Genomic DNA, 21,443 nt, shown 5'->3' on the forward strand with positions numbered 1-21,443 from the left:
CATTGTTTGCTTTTCTTTTTTTATTTTCATTGCTTATTATTTGAACTAATCAAGCTAACATCTTGACAAGTTTTTATAATCTCTAAATACAAGAATGTTAGCTACACTTGGAATCAGAGACAAGGAGCTTCTCATTGGACAAATTGCCGGAAAGCCCCAAAGAAAAGATGATCGGTTCCAACATTCATCCACCTAGGTTTGAAGGCAAATGCACTATATGGAAGAGAAGAATGGAGGCATTCTTTAAAACCATTTTTGATATGATGCTAATCATGAAGTATGGTTTTGAAATAGCTAAGGACAATGAGGAGGAAGAATTAGAAGATAATAGATGGACCAAGAAGCAAAAGGAGTACATGGCAAATTCAAAAGTTAAACATCATCTACTAAGTGTGTTTGGCAGACATGAGATCAACTGAGTTGAAAGATATAAATGTGCAAAGGAGCTATTAGAAAAACTAATTGAAATTCATGAGGGAATAACGGAGGCAAAATGATGTGCTACAAGATACCTCACGTTGGGATCATTATAAGGCCAAAAAAGGCAAAAAGTGTCCAAATTGATGAATTTTCAGGTAAATTCCTTTAGTCATACTTTTAAATTTGGGTTTTTTTCTTTTTTATTAGAATTTTATTTTGCAATAAATCTACCTAGGAAAATCAAAATTTGATTCCAATTGCATTCACTTCCACTACATGAGTTGGTATCAAAGTCAAGTTATGCTTCCTACGATATGTCATCTATAAAAGATCAATGAGTGACACTACTAGAGGAAGTTCATGACCGTGAACAAATTGCGGAGCGACTCCAATAAATACAACAGCACATGCAAGAACAATTCATCAGGCTCACGATGTAACTTGGAAACTTGAATTTGAATCAGGATCCTAGTCCACAACATGTGGAAAAGGGCCTTGAGACAAAGGAGGACCACCTTTAGGCCAGGCAGCTCCAACAACCTAGATGGAGGCCAACAATATCAATTGACCATATGCATGATAACAATCAACAGTGGAAGGCTCAGATTCGTAATGATATCCCTGAATTCTATGACAACCTACAAATTGAGTTTCTAGATTGGATAGCTAATGTGGAGGTTCCAAAAGATCGTAAGGTGCACTTAGTGGCGACCCAATTAAGAGGGTGTGCCAGCACACAGTGGCAATAAAATAAACTTCAATGTTCAAGAATAACCAAGGCCAAAATTATTTCTTGGGCCAAACTACAAAAACATATTTGAAAAGCGTTCCTTCCTCATATAGTAACCCTAACCCCAGAAGCAATGTCAAATGTTATGGCTATGGTGAATCGGGACACCAGGTATAAGATTGCAAAAGGGATGGCAAGAGACCTTCATTGATGATGGGCACACATAAAACTATTGGCAGAAATGAAAATGTTCATGAAGAGAATGAAGGAGATAATGATAACGTAGCAGAACAGGAGTATGTGAGGTGGTGTGGCAATCTTATCTTGCACCAAAAGGGACGGATGACAAATGACTACGAACCAAATGTGCATAAATTCACGATTAATTCAGGAAGTTGTGAAAATGTGGTGTATAAAGATTTAATATAAAAAGTGAGCGTCAAGACTGAACACCCCAAGCCCTCTAAACTCGCTTGGTTGCAAAAGGAAAGGTACGAGTCTTTGAACCAGCTTTGATTTCGTATTGGAAAAAATTACAAAGATCAAATTTGGTACAATGTGGTAACCATGGATGCATGCCACCTACTATTGGGGAAACCAAGGTAATATGACAGACTAGTACATCGTGATCGTCCAAACCATACTAATAGTTTCATGTTCCGATCAAAAAAAAAATTATGTTGCTACCCACAAAAGAGCCTACCACTTGTAAACCAAAAGCTAATCTATTATCTAAGTTTGAAGACGAAATGGAAGAATCTTGCATGGTATTTATTCTATTTGACAGAGGCAAGGCGAGGCGAGGCGAGGCGAGGCGAGTCCCAAAGTAACTATTTCAGATGTTGTCATGCGATTTTTTGATGTTTTTCCTATCGATTTGCCAAAGGAGTTACCAACAGGGTTTGAGATCTCGTGTTGAGCCAGTCGAAATGGCCAAAACGGACGAAACATTTCATTCCTCCCACTGATCGACACCGGCACCAGCCCGCAGCAGCCGTAGAGGCGTCGCGACACCTGTGGCCACGTCGAAGGTGCATCATGACCCCCACGGCCCCGAAGGAAGGGTGTCGCGACACCCGTAGCCGCGCAGGAAGGGCTTTGCGATGCTCGTGGCCGTATAGGAGGGGTGTCGTGACCCACGTGGCCGCGCGAAAGGAGCCGCGCGACCCACCTGCAACGCGGAAGGGGATGCATGACCCTCGCGGCCTCGCGGGAGGGGTCTTAAATAAATAATCAAATATTTTTTTAAATCATAATTAAATTAACCCATTAAAATATATAAAATTTAATTTAAAATTCTAAAAATTTCTAATAAAATATTATAAATTCCTAAAACTCTACGTAGTGATCGCGATGTAGCGATGATCTCCTCGAGGCACCGCAACCGTGATTTTTTTTAATTTTTCTGATTTAGTTAATTTTTTATTTTTTAAATATCTATTTTTTATAAATAAACTATTATTAATAATAATTATAAAATATTAAAAATTATTTCAAATTTTTAAATAATTTTAAAATTTTATAAAATAATTTAAAATTTTTTAAATAATTTTAAAATTAAACATAAATTTAAAATAATCTAAAAAATTAAAAAACATATATATAATTCTTTTTCAAATAAATTTTTTAAAATTAAAAATTTACAAATACATAAAAAAAATAATTTCAAATTTTCAAATAATTTTATAACTATTTTTATAATTTTAAATTTAGCTTTAAATTTTAAGAATTACTTATTTTTAAAATATTTTTTATAAAAATTTAATAGGTATCATCTTATGAGAAAATATTAAAATATAAATTCAACATATTACTATACATTTATATTTATATTTAAAAAATACCGAAATTATATCAGGATGGCACGATATGATACTGAAATTGTATCGTTCCGGTCCGAGGTCGGAACCTCGGCACTGGTCGAGATTTTAAACCTTAGTAACCACCATTATGGGATATGCAACGTCAAATCGATTTAGTTCCGAGAGCAAATCTACTGAATGGACCTCACTACAGCAAGTATGAGGAATTGCATAGCCAAGTAGTGGACTTGATCGCAAAAGGGAAAATTTGCGAGAGCTTGAGTCTATGTGTTCCTGCTTTGCTCACACTAAAAAAAGATGAGTCTTGGTAGATGTGTCGATAGTCGGGTCATAAACAGAATAACAATACAATATTGGTTTCCTATTCTGAGGCTAGATGACTTGCTGGATCAACTTAGTAGTGCGACAGTGTTTAGTAAATTAAATTGAAAGAGTAGATACCACTGAATCATCTAGATCCAACCAAGTGACGAGTGGAAGACAACATTTAAGATGCGAGAAGCCCTCTATAAGTCGTTGGTTATGCCCTTCTCTGTCGAATGTCCTAGCACATCCATGAGGGCGATGAACTAAGCACTGCGTCCATTTATCACTAAATTTGTTGTCATATATTTTGACGATATTTTGATTTATAGTGCTCATCCCCGAACTAAACATTCACCATATTAAGTCGGTCTTGTGTTACAAAGGGAGCAATTTTATGTGGCGATAGCCAAGTGTCTTTCTATCATATTTGGTGTTGTTTTTGGGTTATGTTGTGTCCAAGGATAGCCTATCAGTGGATGATTCGAAGGTTGAAGCAGTCCGAAATTAGCCCTAAACTCGGATCATTACTTAGGTCGTGGGTTTCATGGGTTGGCATCATTTTCTATGCATTTTATTAAATAAATAGTGTCATGCCTCCCATGACAAGCAAAGCATGTCTGACCCCTGTTTTGGTATTCCTAAATTTTTCTCAGCCATTTGAATTACATTGTGATGCTTCAAAAGTTGGCATTAGGGTAAATATGAGTCAAAATGACCGACTGTAGCATATTACAATGAGAAATTATCTAGCTCCCGAGCACATTATAGTACATACAATTTGAATTTCTACATAGTTGTTCAAGTTGTAAAACACTGGCATCATTATTTATTCCAGCATGAATTTGTTACATACACTGACCATAACACCCTCAAACATATCAATGGTCAACGTAAAGGTGATGGGTCGTCACGCATCTTCGGCGGCTTATTTACAACAATTCACATTTGTCATCAAACATAAGGCTGGAGTTATCAATCGTGTTGTGAATCACGACTGACTGTAGAAGTACTAGGTTTTGAATCAGTTAAGGATTTGCATATTACTTATCCTTTCTTTTCTTTTCTCCTATTTTGGCAAGTGTGCAAGCAAGGAAGTGCACAGATTTCCTTTTTCAGGATGGTGTTCTTTTCAAAGGCATTCTGTTATGTGTCCTAAATGGCAGCTTGCATCTCAAAATTATAATAGAATTGCATGGTGAAAGGCATGTGGGAAGAGATAGGACTTTACGACTCGCAGCAATATTCTATATTTGGTCCTCCCTGTGAAAAGAAGTTGGCTTGTATGTGGAGGGGACTGACATAAGTATGGATTTTGTCCTTGGATTGCCAAGTACACACAAAAAGGAAATGATTCAATCTATGTGGTGGTGGATCATTTTTCAGAAACGATGCAATTAATGTCACACTACTATTTTTTCGAGAAATTTATCATCTTCATGACTTGTCAAAGTCTATTTTCTTAAATCAGGACAAGCATTTCCTAGGTTGGGCGACGGCGCGACTCAGCAACCGCGGCGGCGAACGGTTCATGTTTCTTCTTCTTCTTAGTTCTTGCGTTCTTTTCTTCTTCTCTATTATCCCTTTCTTCTTCTTCTTGCGTTCTCTTCTTCCCTTCTTGCATTCTTTTCTTCTCCCCGTGCCCTAATTCATGGTTTTTTTTGTTAAGAATCTAGATATTGATCACGATCGCGCCTGCAATCGCGCCCGTGATCGCGCCTCATTGCGCCTCTGTTGAGGTGCGAAGGCGCCCTAGGCGCACCCAGGCGCGCGCCTGACGAACGGCGCCCGCCTCGCATGGGAAAAGATTTTTTTCCTGGCACCTTGTGCGCCTGACGCCTCAGGCGCGCCTCGGGCGCACCTTTAACAACACAGACCCTAGGTAAAATATGATTTTTGTATTGGACATTGAGTATGAAGGTAATGGTTCACATTGCTTGAGGCGGCATGATGAACCATAGATAGTATCAAACTTAGTAATTATTGACCAATCATGGAGAAGACCAATATATTTAATGCATCTATTGGGTGCTAAGATCATAGTTTGAGACTTTGTTTTGAAAAATATAATTTAACATTTTGAAAACTAAGGGTTGTTTTCAAACATAATAGATCAAAACAAAATCTTTGAAAGTGATACACAATTGCATGTTTTTGGGAATTTCAAGTTTTTGGTCAATTTTAAAAATTAAGATGCTTTTCATGGAAAAACAATTTTCTCCTTGATAAATTGACTTAAAACAAATGTCTTTATCAAATTTCATGAATTTTTAAGCTTTTATGAACTCTTAATGCATTTCCGAACTTAGCACCTGATTGATGACTACTTTAGTTATCACTAGTAATAAGTTTGAGTCTACTGGGTCAAAGCAAAAACTTTAGATTCAAAAGTTTCAAACTGTTTTTGATGGATTAAACTTGTAGTTTTATTTTTTACCCTTATAAAGGTTATGAAATGTAAGTTTATAATACTTTTTCATGATTTTTGTAGTATTTCATGAGATATAATTTGAATGGTGCAATGTTTTTGACGTCGAAGGGGGAAAAAGGTAAGGTTTAAGTTAGAAACTTAGATTTCTAGCCTTTATGATAAAACTTATCTTTTAAAATCCCTATCTAAGAGAGGGAGCATAGGTGTAGGGGGGCCTACTTTAAGCTCCAAATTTCATTTATGTTTTACCTTATTTGAAAACATTGGGGCTACTCAAGATCACATTAACACCACCACTCTTGGGCTAGAGGTAACCTCCGGCCATGAGGGTGATTATGCTACCCTGGAGCATATGCAAAAAATGGGTTGGGAAGGATGATGGAGAAGGTAATTTGGCAATTAGTGGCATTCCCACTCATTTTGCTTTCCACTTTTCCTTAACCAAGTAATCAAGTTTGTCCCTCCTCTCCCCCACCTCTTCCTCTTCCTACATAACAATTTAATGTTTATTTCCCATAATATAAAAGGCAAATGAAACCTCTTATTAATTACAGGAGGGCATTACAGCATCTTTGCATATTAGTTCCGCTACCCTGATCCATTTCTACAGCTCAAAGTCCCTTGAATCTATCTTTTATTTCCTCTATTGTGACTAACATTAAAAAGGTAGGAACCACTCTTGAAGTGGAGTGTGTATGTTTCAAGCTAATCTTATGCAACTCAGGTTTCAATCCATCTATTATAATGTAGATATTATGGAAGTTATAACACCATGTGCTTTACAAAATATGTAACAGCATGTGGCAGAACAAAGCAAAATTCAAATATGAACAATACCTTATCTTGGCGCCATTTTGCTTCCCACTGTGCATCCAATATTTTGTCTGCAATTTCTCTTTGGGCAGTGAGAAGGGAGGTCATCTCCAGTAATTTGTTTGGATCTTTAAGCTCCTCCTCCGTCCATGAAGAGGCATGTAGTGGAAGATCTAACTCCTGGAGAAATTCTCATAAACTGAATTAATTGGCCAAGTAGTATAAATCAAAGAATGGTTTGGTCTAGGAGCGACCAATTCCATTGGTATCACTACCAATATGCCTTACATTTTGCAGAAAGGATCCTTGAAATAAGAGACTGAATATGTATATCAGGTATCAACCTTATACACAAAGTCCTAGTTTCATCAAACAAGGAAATAAAAGAAAAAAAATATTGATGGACTACAGCTTAGAAGAAATGTGGTGATGAAGCTGGAGCAATTTTTCACATGGTTTTGCTTGTTAGTCTAGTAGTTTGTATTCAAAAGAACCATCATAATCAGCAAGTCATCAGGTCGTGATTATCCCAACTATTTAGGATCAATTTCATGAATCTCATCCCTCCATTGACTTCTATTCCAAACTACGTAACGTTAAAAAATATTAAATTAACTTTTATAAGATTGACTATAATTTTAATTCCTTCTACCTTTGACGCCGGACAGAATAGTGATTATCCTGAGGACTGATCAGAAAGGGGGTTTGAGAAGAACGCAAAAAGAGATAATCGTCGTCTTCCAAATCTTTTCAAAAAAAAGTTAATGTATATTAACCGAGGATTATTGTTCAAACAGATAAACACAGTTAAACATATGTCCATATAGACTCTAAATCTTAAAACACAAAAACATAATAATAATAATAAATCCCAGCATATAAACCCTAATTCTTAAGAAAGGAATCCTAATAAAAAGGAAAAATACTAACAATCCTAAAAACCTTATACGAACTCAAAATCCAAAAAAATGAAAGATAGAAATTATCAAAAAATACCAAAAATACATTAAATACTACTACTAAAACAACAACCAAGATTTATCCCACTAAGTTGGATTGGCTATATGAATCTTTTTACGCTATTGAACTCTATCTCCCATTATATCATCATCTATACATAAATAAATTTTATCTTATTTTATTGTTGCTAAAAGTCTTTTTTGGTCTTCTTCTTCCTCATTTGATATACGTGTTTGTCATAGTTTCACATCATCTAACTGGAATATTTATTGATCGTCTAAGTACATGCTCGTACCATCTTAAACGTGTCCCTCAGAGTTTTTCCAAAATAGATATAACTCTGACTTTCCCTCTAATGCTCTCATTTCTTATTCTGTCCATTCTCGTATGTTCACACACTCACCTTAGCATTCTCATCTCTACAACTCTCATCTTCTGCTCATGTGCTCGAGTCATAGCCCTACATTCCGCTCCTTATAACATAGTAGGTCTAACTGCCGTTTTGTAGAATTTTCCTTTAATTTTTAGAGGTACTTTACGGTCACATAAAACACCCGACACTCTCCTCCATTTCAACCATCCTGCTTGTATTCTATGTAAGACATCACTTTCAATCCCTCCATCATTTTATAAAAATGATCCTAAATATATAAAACTCTAGGTTCCAGGCAACTCGTCATCTCCTATCTTAACAATTATCTCATTATGTCTAATATTGCTAAACTTAAATTCCATATATTCTGTCTTTATTCTACTAAGCCTAAAACCTTTCTCTTCTAGTGTTTCCCGCCAAAATTCTAATTTAGCATTTACTCCTTCACATGTTTCATTTACCAAAATAATATCATCTGCAAACAACATACACCATGGTACTGTCTTGAATGTGTACAATAAGTTTGTCCATAATTAGTGTATAAAGATAGGGATTTAGAGTTGATCATATATGTAACTCTATCTTTATTAGAAATGTTTTAGTTACTAAGCCTTTACTTTAGTCGTTACATCCTCATACATATCCTTAATTAATTCAATATATATTACACTCACACCTCTCTTTTTAGGAATTCTCCGTTTTTTCTAAGTCAATGAATACCATATGTAGATCTTATTTTTGCTCCCGATATTTTTCAATTAATTGTCTAAGAAGATGTATAGCTTCTATTGTTGACCTTCCGGCATGAACCCAAATTGATTTTCAGTCACCGTGGTCTCCTTCATTATCTTTTTTCTATTACTTTTTTCTAAAGTTTCATGGTATGACATTAGAACCTCAGCTTTCAGCTCAGCTTCCTCAATTGGAACCTTGTTGCGACTATGACCACGACAACCTTCCATTGGATTGACGACTTCCTCAATCAGACACTGTCGGTTCTAATACCAACTAATGTCAGGCAGGATAGTGATTATCCTATAAACTGACGAGAATGGGGGTTTGAGAAGGCAAGAAGAGAAAACCATCGTCCTCCAAATCTTTCCGAAAAAAAAAATTATTATATATTAACGAGGATTGTCCCTTAAACAATTAAACACATGTTTATATAGACTCTAAACCTTAAGACACAAAGAAATGAAATAAAGTCCAACATATAGACTCTACTTCCTAACTTGTAAATAAATGAATGGAATCCTAACAAAAAAGGAAAAAAAATCACAATCCTAAAATCCCTAAATGTATTCAAAATTTTAAAAATATAAAAACTATCAAAAATACCAAAAACACCTAAATACTAAAAAATTAAAAATTACCGAAAATAATAATAATAATTTATCGATTCCTCCTGCATCAACTTTCCACTCCAATAGATTCAACTCTTCTAATTATGAATTCTTTTCAACATTTTCATGTCATCTCAATCTATTAAAGTACCTAATTTATCACAAATATTAGTATTCATCATTTTATCCATTCTAATAATTCCATGTATCCTCATTATCATTCTCAACTCTGGTACACTAGCTTTCCTAGCTCAACAACAGAACCATAAAGTATGGTGGATCTGACAATAGTCTTATAATGGTTTCATTTTTAGTCATCTTAATTATTTCAACAACTCTTTTTCTTTTACCAAAATCACATTTTATATTTTTTTATTTCAAAATATGTTAAAAGTTTTTGTTTCTAAATTTTTCTTATATACACTCATTGGTCAACACATTATTACATCAAGAAGATTTATCTTGAATATGATTTATTAGTTAATTTATCTAATATTAATATCAAAATGATAATGACTTTGAGGTGAACGCTATTGTAAACTTATAGCTATAGAAAAATCATGTGTCCCACTTCTAGAAGCCATAAAAAAAAGATTAAGATTAAACTTTATAAGTTTAGACAGCTTGACTTGCAGCGAATGTTGGTGGTTTTCTTATATTTAGTTAAAATAATGACAAAAATGCAAAATATGCAGATATAATTCATACTACTAAGGTTGAACCATGTGCATAGTTTAGAACAAATTCCAATGTATATCCATGGTGATATCCTTGCTCATCATCATCAACTTGTATTTGTCGTAAGTATTGAAGGTGGGCAACGTCAGTCTTTCTTCTTCGTTGGTGGTGGGGTCTTCTTTTTTCATTGGCTTCATGGAAGGCTATATCACTAATAACATTTTAATTAATTTATATCATTTTTAATTAATTAGTTTGTTTTCCCTCTATTACCACCTCTTGCACTATCACTTTAACAGATTCAACTCTTTTAATTATAAATATCTGTTTACAAGCTATGTTCAATCAATTTATCATCAAATCAAACTACGCTTAATTGTTTTTAGATATTAATATTTTTATTTTGTCCTTTATAACAGCTCTATATATTTCATCTTACATCAACGTTTAATGTGTTGCTTTGCATCAGCCAAACTAATTGATAGAATATAGCAATCACAAAAGTCTCCAGCATCTTCTCTTCATTATGAGTATGCAGTCCTTATCTAATTAATAATATATTCTATCAATATCTCCTTTCTATTAAATCCTAGATACATGATATCCAAACCTATTACAGACCCCTCATGCACATTCATCTCAACTATTTGATCCTTTTCTTATTACTAAATTAACTGTTTTCCCATTTACTGTAAAAAAATTAGTTTCTAATTTTTCTTACATGATTCAAGCATCAAATTTAATTCAATCCATTCTCATTACTCGACAATATTATCCGCAAATAATATAACCAAGGAAATTTTTCATGAATACAATTTGTTCTTCTAGTAATAATGGAAAAAAATGATAAGGACTTAGAGAAAGTAAACCTAGAGCTATAGAAAACAATTAGTCAACTTTCAATAACTCTGACACCAGTGACACCATTATAATACATATCTTTTATCACATCAATGTAACAACTAAATTTTTTTTTTTCTCCTTAAAAAACCAACAAGAATAGTTGTATAAGGATGCTATCAAATGCAAATCCTTCTCTTCTTTTCTTCACTATGTTTCTTCAAAGTTTTCATACTAAATAAAAAACATCTACAATTAATCTTCGAGATGTGAAACCAAATCCATTCTTAGAAATGTATGTCTCATTGCAATAACTCTTTCCAAAGTTTTATGATGATAACTAGTCAACTTGAACCTTTATGATTAAAAAAATTGTATATTGCCTTTATACTAGTAAATTGGTTCTAAAAGTCTTTTCTTTTATTCCATATTAATTCTCAAAATTCTATTAAACAACTTAGTTAACAAAATTATAACTTATTTCCAAACTCTTCCAAACTTTAATAGGAAAATAATCAATCTACACCTCCACTTTCTACCTTCATTTTCTTTAAAATTACTTTAACCTCAATCTAAACTATGGAACAAATCTATGATTCCTAAATTTACCATAGTTGTTAATCTCGTTAAAACCAAATTAGTTTTAAATGCTCAGTAAAGAGTTTATAAAAAAAAAAAACCATCTTTCCTTAACTGCATTATCAACAAAAATCTTTTCATTTTCATTTGTTATGCATCTATATTCCTCAAGTCTGCATTTTCTATCTTTTGCAATCCAATAAATATCCTTTCTGTCGATTCAGGTAAATTTAGATCAGGCAACAAAATTAAACAAGATATGCAATGGGATCTATGCAAACATAATAATAAAAAAAAACTATGGTTCTTACTCCCCAATTTTGTGGGCGAGGTGGAACATCAATCTTCATTACTTCAGACTCAAGAGCCTTCTTTGCCCTGTAATAAGGGATATTTTTAACAATTATTGGATCATTCCTTGCACGACCAGGATCCAGCGTGATTAGAGCCTAAGAACATAAAAAGGAATAAGAATAAGATAGGACAACATGAACATCCTCATGGATTTCAAGTATACTAGCATGGATGATAACCAACCAGACATGTCATTGTTGCCAGAAATTTTGAGGGTTAAAATAAAAAATAAGCAAGTTGAATTTTCAATTTAATGCAAGAAAAGAGAATAGTGAATTTCAAATAAGATATGCAGAATGCACACATTAAAAATCTAAATTATATATTATAGAATAGAATGTACATATTTTATCAAAAACTAAGACATGCAATCTGATTATTGGGATGTTTTAGCTCATTACAGTTAGCAATCTACCCTTCTGGCCACTTAGAAGAAAGTCAATTTGGTTAAGTTTAATGAATTTCTAAATAAATTTCAGTTTGGCTTGGTATCTACCCAATAGCAAACCAATCGGAACAAAAAATGAGAAGTCCTATTAGTTTAAATTAACTTACCTAACTAATGTTTTGTTTTATTTCTTTAAAAAAAACTAACAAATTAAAAGTACTTATTATTAGTCAAACCGAGCTAAGATATTCCACTTTAGTTGTGATTTCTTACATAAAAACTTTGGATGGATTCATTTTAGGGAATTTACAATTAAATTCCAGATCTGTTTGGTTTCTACTAAAGACCAAAATAACCAAAAAAAGATGAACCTATATTGCTTTTAAATTAAATGAGATTTTTTTTAATATTAATATTTTATCTCAATTAAAAAATAATAATATTTAGAAAACCAATTTTACATGTTGATATTGGTCAAAACAAACAAAATATTCCAGAATAGAGCATTTTAATTTCAATTGAACCTTGATATCTTGAGGTTACTAATTATTTTGTCAAAAGAAATCGATCAGATCTATTGGTTCAGATGGAACCAGATGCCCTTACAGTTAAGTATTTTCATTTACAAATGAAGAAAGAAGAGAACTCCTTCCCAATATTTACGAGATGGTTTTCCACTTGAATAGAACTCCATCTTTATTACTCATGGCCCCAAGTTACAAAAACGTAATTCTATGAAATAGCAAGCAAGAGGTTTCATAAATCCTGGAACAACTAATGCTCCTCAGATGACACAATATTAGAGGCAATCTGGCATAATTTCATAAAAATTGATGAAGCACCAACATGGAAGTGACATTTTGAACACATTCTTTAATCAAATGTATTGTACATAGAACAAGAAACAATAGCACCAGATAGACTTACGAACAAATTTTACCCTGGAAATATTCTAAGTTATCCAAAACATTTGAAATGAGTATTGTACTCACATCCTGAAGGTGTTCCCAACCAAGTTTCCGTTTAGCAACCAAGTCCCGGAGTTGATCATACCTCATAGATTCCTAGAACAAGTAAATCCAACTCCAACAATCAAAATAACTTCAAGAACTAAGAAGAAACGAATAAGCTCAAATTTTTACTTGATAAAATAAAATTGTATCTGAATATAAAGCCACAGTACGGACAATAGGGAACTCTACTAAAATTGTGGAAGCAAATTAGCATACAAATAAAATAATGATGCATCCCCCTCCCTTCTCCACATTTTGCTACTTTTTCAAAATGGCTCCAACTTTCTCTTTATCTGCTTTATTCTTTAAGTGATCTTGAGGCCCCATGAATTGGAACCGCACCCCATCCCATGCCTCCTAGATGTTATTCATACAAGAATTGACAGTCATCTACGACATCATTAAGCTACAAGAACACAAACTGCCTCCATAAAGATAATCCATAATCAACTGAAGATGTCATATTGTTTGTCTCACCTCAAATAACTACAATGTGAACAGAATTGATGTTGTCAACAACATTAGCATAAGTAATGGAAGATAACGGTGAAATGCACAAGGGATCTCAAGGAGGGATGCAAAAGCTATTTGGGAAACAAGTGAATAGGTTCTTCGTTGATTGTCTTTATTGATTATTGACAAAGACAATCACCATTAAGCCTATGCCTCTTGGTGGTTGAGACTCTTCCCAAGGTTTGAATCAATTTGGAACTTGTGTGACATATGATCCTATTCTCTTGCAAAAGGAAGACCGAAAAGATCATCATACGTTAAGAGTCATTACTAGTTTTCTTCTAATTCTAAGAGTTTTGATCCTAGTATTCTTATCTGTTGTGGATGGAGTCTTAGGAGAAAAAGTACCCAACGATTAGCTCTTTAAATTCTCTTAGTACATCTCTTACCAGACCACATCACCTCTAGCTTAGCCTTCATCAAGATTTGCTGCCACTGCACTGACACTAAATTTTTACAAGCGGTTGGATATGCTAAAAACACCCCCTTCTACTTTGGTGCTAGCCATGTTCAACCATCTAGATCACCCACAACCACCACTATAAACTTTCTCACCTCTTGTGACGCAGCGGATAATTATCGAATCTGTTGATTCACGCACAAATACTAGAAGCAACCTTCTAATCCTTGTTGTTTCGTGCAAGAATACCAAAAAGGGTTAAAAGGAAAAACTCGTCATTCTAAAGAGGAGACGGCGGCTAAAATAGCATTAATCAACAACTATCTCAAAATACACTTATATAGACCACAAACCCTAAGATGTAAAGAAAGGAGATAAATCCTAACACAAATGAAAAAGACTCATAATCCTAAAATCCCTAAACAAACTTAAAATTCAAAATCCGAAAGACAAAAATTATCAAAATACTCTAAATACCAAACTCAAAAAAATAATAAAAAAGGTTAAAATTGCTTTCTCGATTTGCATTTCTATCTGCATCATTAAAATTATTTTCTCCATTTGCTCGTGTCTGCATCATTCTCTTCAGGGTGGAAAAATTCGCCCTTGAATTTAGAATAGTATCAAGTGGTATCCCAGGAAGGCGATCATTTAGTATCAACTTGGTAAAATTCTCTCCCAAGTCTTTGGTTCGGCGCTCGCCTTTTGCAATCACCCTCTTGAGAGCAATCTCCAGTCGATCAGCGAACGACGAGAACCACAGATCCACAGCATCATGGCAGATGAGAGCAGCAGCGCCATTAGGTTTGCCTTCTACTACACCAGCTTTTGGTTCCATACGTTGCCCGCTATAGCGCCTTGCCCAAACATTGCATGTTCTTGGCCCACGTTTCCTCCTGGCATAACTCCTCTGCCTCCGGCAATTCCAGCTGCTGTGTTTGCCAGTAAATTGCCATAAAGATTTGGTGTGACCATAACATCAAATTGTTCAGGCTTTGACACAAGTTGGATGCAACAGTAGTCAACTATGATTTCATTATATTTTATCCCTGGGTATTTGGTTGCAACCTCAGGGCGAGCACAACCCATCAGCAAGCTTCATAATGTTTGCCTTATGCACTGCTGTGACTTTCTTCCTGTTGTTAAGGTAAGCATACCCAAAAGCATACTGTGCAATGCGCTCGGAACAATATTTTGTTATTACCTTGAGGCTCTCAACAAGGCCAGGCACAACCTCATGCTCCAAGCCCGAGAACTCGCCGTCCGTGATCCCCCTGATCCCCGGCGACGGGATTGGGCCCTCGTCTCCGGTGTAGTGCAATAGATCATGGAGGCTAAGCACATGCCGATGTTCTTTGAGACATTCGTGGTGCACGGGGATATGCCCGCGTTGCCTCCGACGGAACAAGGATCATTCTCATCGGCCTTCCGGTTCTGGGAGGCGAAATCCATGGGAGACGAAAAATCTAAAACCCTAGAAACGGCAAGTGATGCCTTGAAGGAAGGGCCGAGATAGGAATACGAGCATACCATCATCTATTAAGGGTGGACTAGTAAAATCCTCAAACAACTAAATTCTCTCGAATACAACTGATTTTTGTTTATCGTCATCCACCTCATCATTGTCATAAATTTACTGGTTAACTCGATCTCATCTTCGTCATAAACTGACTCACCAAATATTTCGATCTTGTCATTCACTTCTTTCTTATAAATAAAATTTTTTTCCTCCTCTGCATAAACGTCCTCTCCATCACCCGTTTTGACATTCGAGCTTGCTTGGTGATGCGTTGGACCATATTTCATTTATTTTAGTTTTCAAACCTCATCGTCATCCTTTGAGCAAGCTATTCCACAAACCCTACCATCCATTCGCTGCTCCATATTGCGTTCGTACACATTGTTGATATCGTCAACACGTTGTTGTCTTCTCGGCGGCATGATTCCTCAAGATCAACTTAGCTTTAATACCAAACTAACACAGCGGATAACTTTCGAATCCATTGATTCACACACGAATATCAGAAGAGATTCGAACTATCGAATCTGTTGATTCGCGCATGAATACCGAAAGCGACTACCGAATCCACGCACGAATACCAAAAGTGACCTTCAATCCCTATTGATTCACGCAAGAATACCAAAAAAAAAGGGAAAAACTCATCATTCCAAGGAAGAGACAGTGGCTAAAAATAACATTAATCAAAAACTATCTCAACATATTAAATAGGACGCTTATATAAACCCCAACTCCTAAGATACAAAAAAAGGAAATAAATCCTAACATAAAGGAAAAGGACTGACAATGCTAAAATCCCTAAACGTACTCAAAATCCAAAATACAAAAGATAGAAAATACCAAAAATACCCTAAATACCAAACTCGATACTAATAATAAAAAGATTAAAAATGCTTTCTCAATTGCTCTTCTGTCTGCACCATTAAAATTGTTTTCTCGATTTGCTCGTGTCTACATCTTATCTCACATTCGAGCAAGCAAACATTGAACCCAAGTCACCTAATTGGAATGCATCACCCATTTGAGTAACTCCTATAATGACACGACAGAAGGTTAATGGCCACTTCCACCAACATTGACACCTTCAAGTCACTACTGTATTGCACAAGAGAGGGCAACGACCATCTTCATGACAATCGTGATGACCAGGTTGGAGTCCAACAGGAGGCCCCACCAAGCACATTGGTGTCCAATATATACCAAAAATATATTTTTATATTTAGTTCAAAGTTGTATCATATTATCAAACCATATTTATTTATTTATTTATTATTGTTTTGCTTTTAAAAAATTTCTCAGACATGGATACCATCGTTGGTACCAATATGATCTCATCGTCACAAATACCAATAATTATATCAATACTAAACGCCATGTCAATATTTATTGGGACGTCAGAATTCTACGAATAGAAAAGAAATCATAGTTAAATAATCAACTAATTATGTGATGCAGGAGACTCTTAAGATTGTCATTTTTTTTAGAGTTATTTTCGTATTTTACATTTTAAGGTTTTGAGTCAGTTTAGGATTTTTTGAGTTTTGAGCAGCATTGGAAATTTCATTTTGTGCCGCCCGAAGCAGACAGGTTTTATAATTCCGTCACGGGAACAGCACCAACACAAAACGCGCAACAATCTCCACATGCCATCTCGTGCATCACGTGCGACAGAAGGGTGGCAATCACTCTCCAGACAAGTTGATTTCAATTTGAGAATTAGAAAGCAACCAGATGCGTCGTGGAGTCGCAGGACGCCTCTGGTGCTGTCGAAAGTATTACGAAACAAGGCGTCGCGGAGGTGCCTTAGCAAAAAAGCCCAAGGTGTCTCGAAGGTGCTCTCCGCAGAAGCACAGGATCCTAGAGGTGTCGCAGGATGCCTCCAGCGCCACCGAAAGCATCCCAGGACGCCTCTAGCGCCGTCGGATGCATGCGATGCCCGCAGCCGATTCACGAACGAAAAGTGGGGCTTTTGATTTAATTAATTCAATTATTTTCCAACTTAAATGGGGTATTTCGAATACACTTTTATAACTCCTAATTAATTATCACAATAAAATATATAAATATTTTTACAATTAAAAAATATTAATAAATTTTAATATTCTGATAATTCTTTTTTACTGTTTTAAATTTTATTTAAAAATTCTAAAAATAATAATAATAAATTATATTTATATTCGGATAATTTTTAAAATTATTTTGTCTTTATTTTATTATTTTACTATTTAACTGAGATTCTATTTTTTTATTATTTTAAATATATATTTAAATTAATAATTAATTGAATGAATAAATAGTGAATTTATATAATTATTATATATAAAATAGTATCTATGTAATTTATATACTAATTATAGATAATATTTTTTAATTATATTTAATTATTTTTTTAACAATATTAAGTTGTTCAATAATTGAGACTTATATAAAATCAATATATAATTTATTTGTAAAGTATACACAATAAATATATCTATCTAATAATTACTATATATAAATTAAAAAAATATCGAAACTATATCGACACGATACGATACCGAAACCATATAATTCTGGTCTGAGACCAAAACCTCAACACGGATCAAGATTTTAAACTTTGGTTTTGGTCTATTAAATTTTTTTCCTTTATGTTAAGATTTTTTCATTTCTATTAGGATTTTTTCTTTCTTTTGCATCTTAGGATTTTGGGTCTATTTAAAATTTAGTTGATGTTAGGGGATTCTCTTTTGTTTTGGTAAATAAATCTTTTTTCGTTTAAACCTAGAGGCGGCTTCACTCCATTTACTGAATTATTTACGTCTTTCTCTACAATTCCTCTAAGAAAACAAGCCCCCAAAATAATAGCTATTCTGCTAGCGTCAATTGGTATGAGAGCTTATCAAACCCGATGGGTAGTCTGTGGTCATCGTGGTTGTGATCATGGTCGCAATAGTCAAGTTCCGATTGAGGAAGCATCGCGCCATGATCATAGCATCCAAGATAAGCGGCTTGAAGATCTACATGGACAAGTAGCAAAATTAACTTAAGTTCCCTTATCTTAATTCTGATTCCACTTTTAAAAACCCTATCACAATCATGAAAGTCATGGTCAAGAGGAATGGTACGGAGATATCAAGTTTCAGTTGATCTTCCCGAATTTTCTGGTACGTTTGTTGATTGGCTTAACGAAGTGGAGAGAATTTTTTATTATAAAGAAGTATCCGATCGTGTGAAAGTAAAGTTGGTTGCCATCAAACTCAAGGCATCGGCGTGGTAGGAGTAGTTGCGACGATCAGGGCAAGACCAAGATCACTGATTGGGAGAAGATTAAAAAGAAGATGAAGTCATTTTCTTCCTTTCGGTCACACTCAAACTTTATTTCAGCAACTTTCCATTAAGGTAAGGTGCCAAATCGGTCGATGACTATACGGAGGATTTTACCAGTTGATTGTTCGATGTCAGTTGGTATCTACCATGGCCTCCTCTGATTCTCCCCCACTATCGCCGCCTCAAGTCTCAGATGTACCCTCTCTAACGCCGACTCTGATTCCTAAGCAATCAATGTTCTCCATCCCCGAGGATGACAACAACGTTGCCCAAGGTGGACACCCCGATAGGCAGAGATGAGCTTTCTCGGGGTCAAATCTAGACCTCGGGATGTGCAATGGCATCTCCGTTGATTTGCAAGAGAAGATTCTTACTCAGTACGATCTTGTGCCCAACACTCCATTGCCTGATGGTGGGGTAGGGCAAAACTCTTCAGTGGCAGTTCCTTTTTCCTTCTAGGGAGATGGAAAATCTATCACGGTTGATGAGGTATCGAGCCTTACTCAAGTTGATGACGGGATGCAGGTTTTGAGCACTGATAATTCCCCCGATGGAGGCACCGTTAGTGGAAAAGTTGAAGGGAAAGAGCCTTCATCCTTGGATTCTCAATTGGGACAAATAGAGGGTGACTAGAAAGTTGATGAGAAACTTTGGGATGGGCATGGGGATAAAGATGATAATATTGACAATCGTTCAAAGAAATATGAGCTAGTCAAGGAAAAAGATTCAAGGAGTAGAAAGTTTAGTGCTAAGGATGGCAATGCTCCTGTTGCATATTGTTAGCACCTCAAGGTAGTTTTGATCTGATCGACCAAATCAAATTAGGTCCTGTTGGTATTTAACCCCTATCTCTAACTGTATAAGATCTTAGGAGAAAGTCGAACGAAAGTCGCAGCTAGCGAGAAGGACATCACGAGAGATAGCCGACGGGCTCTGTGCGTCCGAGAGATGAGATGCTGCGAAAGAGTACGCAAGCAGAAGAAAAGGAGGCACACGACGTTTCCTAAAGGACGAGAAGCCGGAGCGGAAAATTGCACGAAGGCCAGAAAATGAGTTCGGGTGAGACCTATTTCGGATGGCCAAAATCACCAAAGCAAGCGAAGCCGAAGCCGGAGCCGGAGCCGGAGCCGAAGACTCAGACACAAGCGAGCGGAGCCGGAGCAAGAACCCCGACCAAACAAGTTAACATAAGGTTAACTTTAGTCCGTGCGCCTAGACCATAAAATTTATCCAGATCACGTCAAACGCAATCTGTTGTGACGAAGATAAAGTTTTATCCCCCTGAAAGCGCCTGGAACCCTTTCAGGCGCCCCGATCAGGGCTATAAATATAGCCCTGGTCCAAATGGTTCAGTTAGAACACTTGTAAACAATTTCTTTTATCTAGCTTTGCATTTTAAGTGCTTTAACGGTTGTAAGAGGCTTCTCCGCCTGAAGGAGACTTTGATAGTGAGCTTCAACTTCCTTGGATTAACAACCTCCCCAGTTGTAACCAAGTAAATCTCGTTGAGCCTCTTCTTTCTAGTTTCTTATTTATTTTTATGCAAGTGTTAGTATAATTAAGCTATAACGGTCAAGGAAGATTCGTGTTATTTTTGCAGGACTATTCACCCCCTCTAGCCGACCGCCAAGGGATCTACAATTTGATATCAGAGCGGGTTTGCTTCAGGAGGACTAACCGCCAAATGAAGCACACGAGATGGTCATACCGAGTATCAACCCACCAAAGTTCGAGGGAAAATTCGCAAGCTGGAAGAAAAAGATGAAGGTATTTTTCAAAATAGATTTTGAATTATTAATAATTATGAAATATGGTTATGTAGTCCTGAAAGACAAAGAAGAATATTGATGAAGGAGCAAACCGACTTCGTGGCAAAGCAGAGTTTCATCTGCTTAGCGTTTTACCACCTCAAGAAGTCAACCGTATCGGATCCTACGAGTCAGCTAAGGAGCTCTATGAGAAATTCCTCGAACTACACGTAGGGACCTCGGAGGCAAAACTAGCGAGACGAGACTTGCTACGGAACCAGATCAGCAACCTCCGGTTAGAAGAAGACGAAGTCGTCGCACACCTCCACTCAAGAATTAAGGAACTTATTACCGAACTCACGAATCTTGGAGAAAAAGTAAACAACCAAGATTCGCTAAGGTACGCACTTACCTATTTCCTAGAACTACTAAATGGGCATCATTAGTAGATGCTTATTATATATATCTAAAAAACTATAATCAAGTACTATAGAAGAAATGTTTTCAACTTTTGAAGTCCATGAAACGAGATGTGCAGATTTGAAGAAGGAGCCAAAGCACAATATTGCCTTAAAGGCAAAGATGAAAAATGAGATTCTGAATCTTCTCTCGAGGATGATAAAATGGCATTCATGGTAAGCGGATTTAAAAAATTATTTAAATCTAAAAGATTTAATCAAGTGCAAAGTACAAAATGAAAAAAAAAAAAAAAAAGATAAGATGCTACCACTGCAATGAAGAAGCACACGTGAAAAACAACTACTCTAAATTAAAGAACAAGGGCAAGGGCAAGGATAAAAAACAGAATAAGAAGTTAGACCAGACCAAGCATAATCTAAAGGCGATGTGGGACGAAACGTCTTCCGAGTCAGAGATCGAAGCCCTCGCTAGACTTACGCTAGTAGCAAC

General features: G+C 35.6%; 1 protein-coding gene and 1 pseudogene across 1 annotated transcript in view; both read right to left on the reverse strand.

Annotated features, from left to right (window-relative positions):
* LOC122046500 overlaps nt 1–21,443 on the reverse strand; it is a 58,818-nt gene that overhangs the window by 11,878 nt on the left and 25,497 nt on the right. The window contains exons 8-10 of the mRNA XM_042607221.1: nt 13,028–13,099; nt 11,605–11,742; nt 6,545–6,700 (exon numbers count right to left, since the gene is read on the reverse strand). Of these exons, the coding sequence (XP_042463155.1) occupies nt 6,545–6,700; nt 11,605–11,742; nt 13,028–13,099 (366 nt within the window). The remainder of the gene's footprint in view (nt 1–6,544; nt 6,701–11,604; nt 11,743–13,027; nt 13,100–21,443) is intronic.
* Nucleotides 13,307–15,902, reverse strand: LOC122048037 (annotated as a pseudogene).

This window comes from Zingiber officinale, chromosome 2B (assembly GCF_018446385.1).
Source record: "Zingiber officinale cultivar Zhangliang chromosome 2B, Zo_v1.1, whole genome shotgun sequence".
Classification (NCBI taxonomy): domain Eukaryota; kingdom Viridiplantae; phylum Streptophyta; class Magnoliopsida; order Zingiberales; family Zingiberaceae; genus Zingiber; species Zingiber officinale.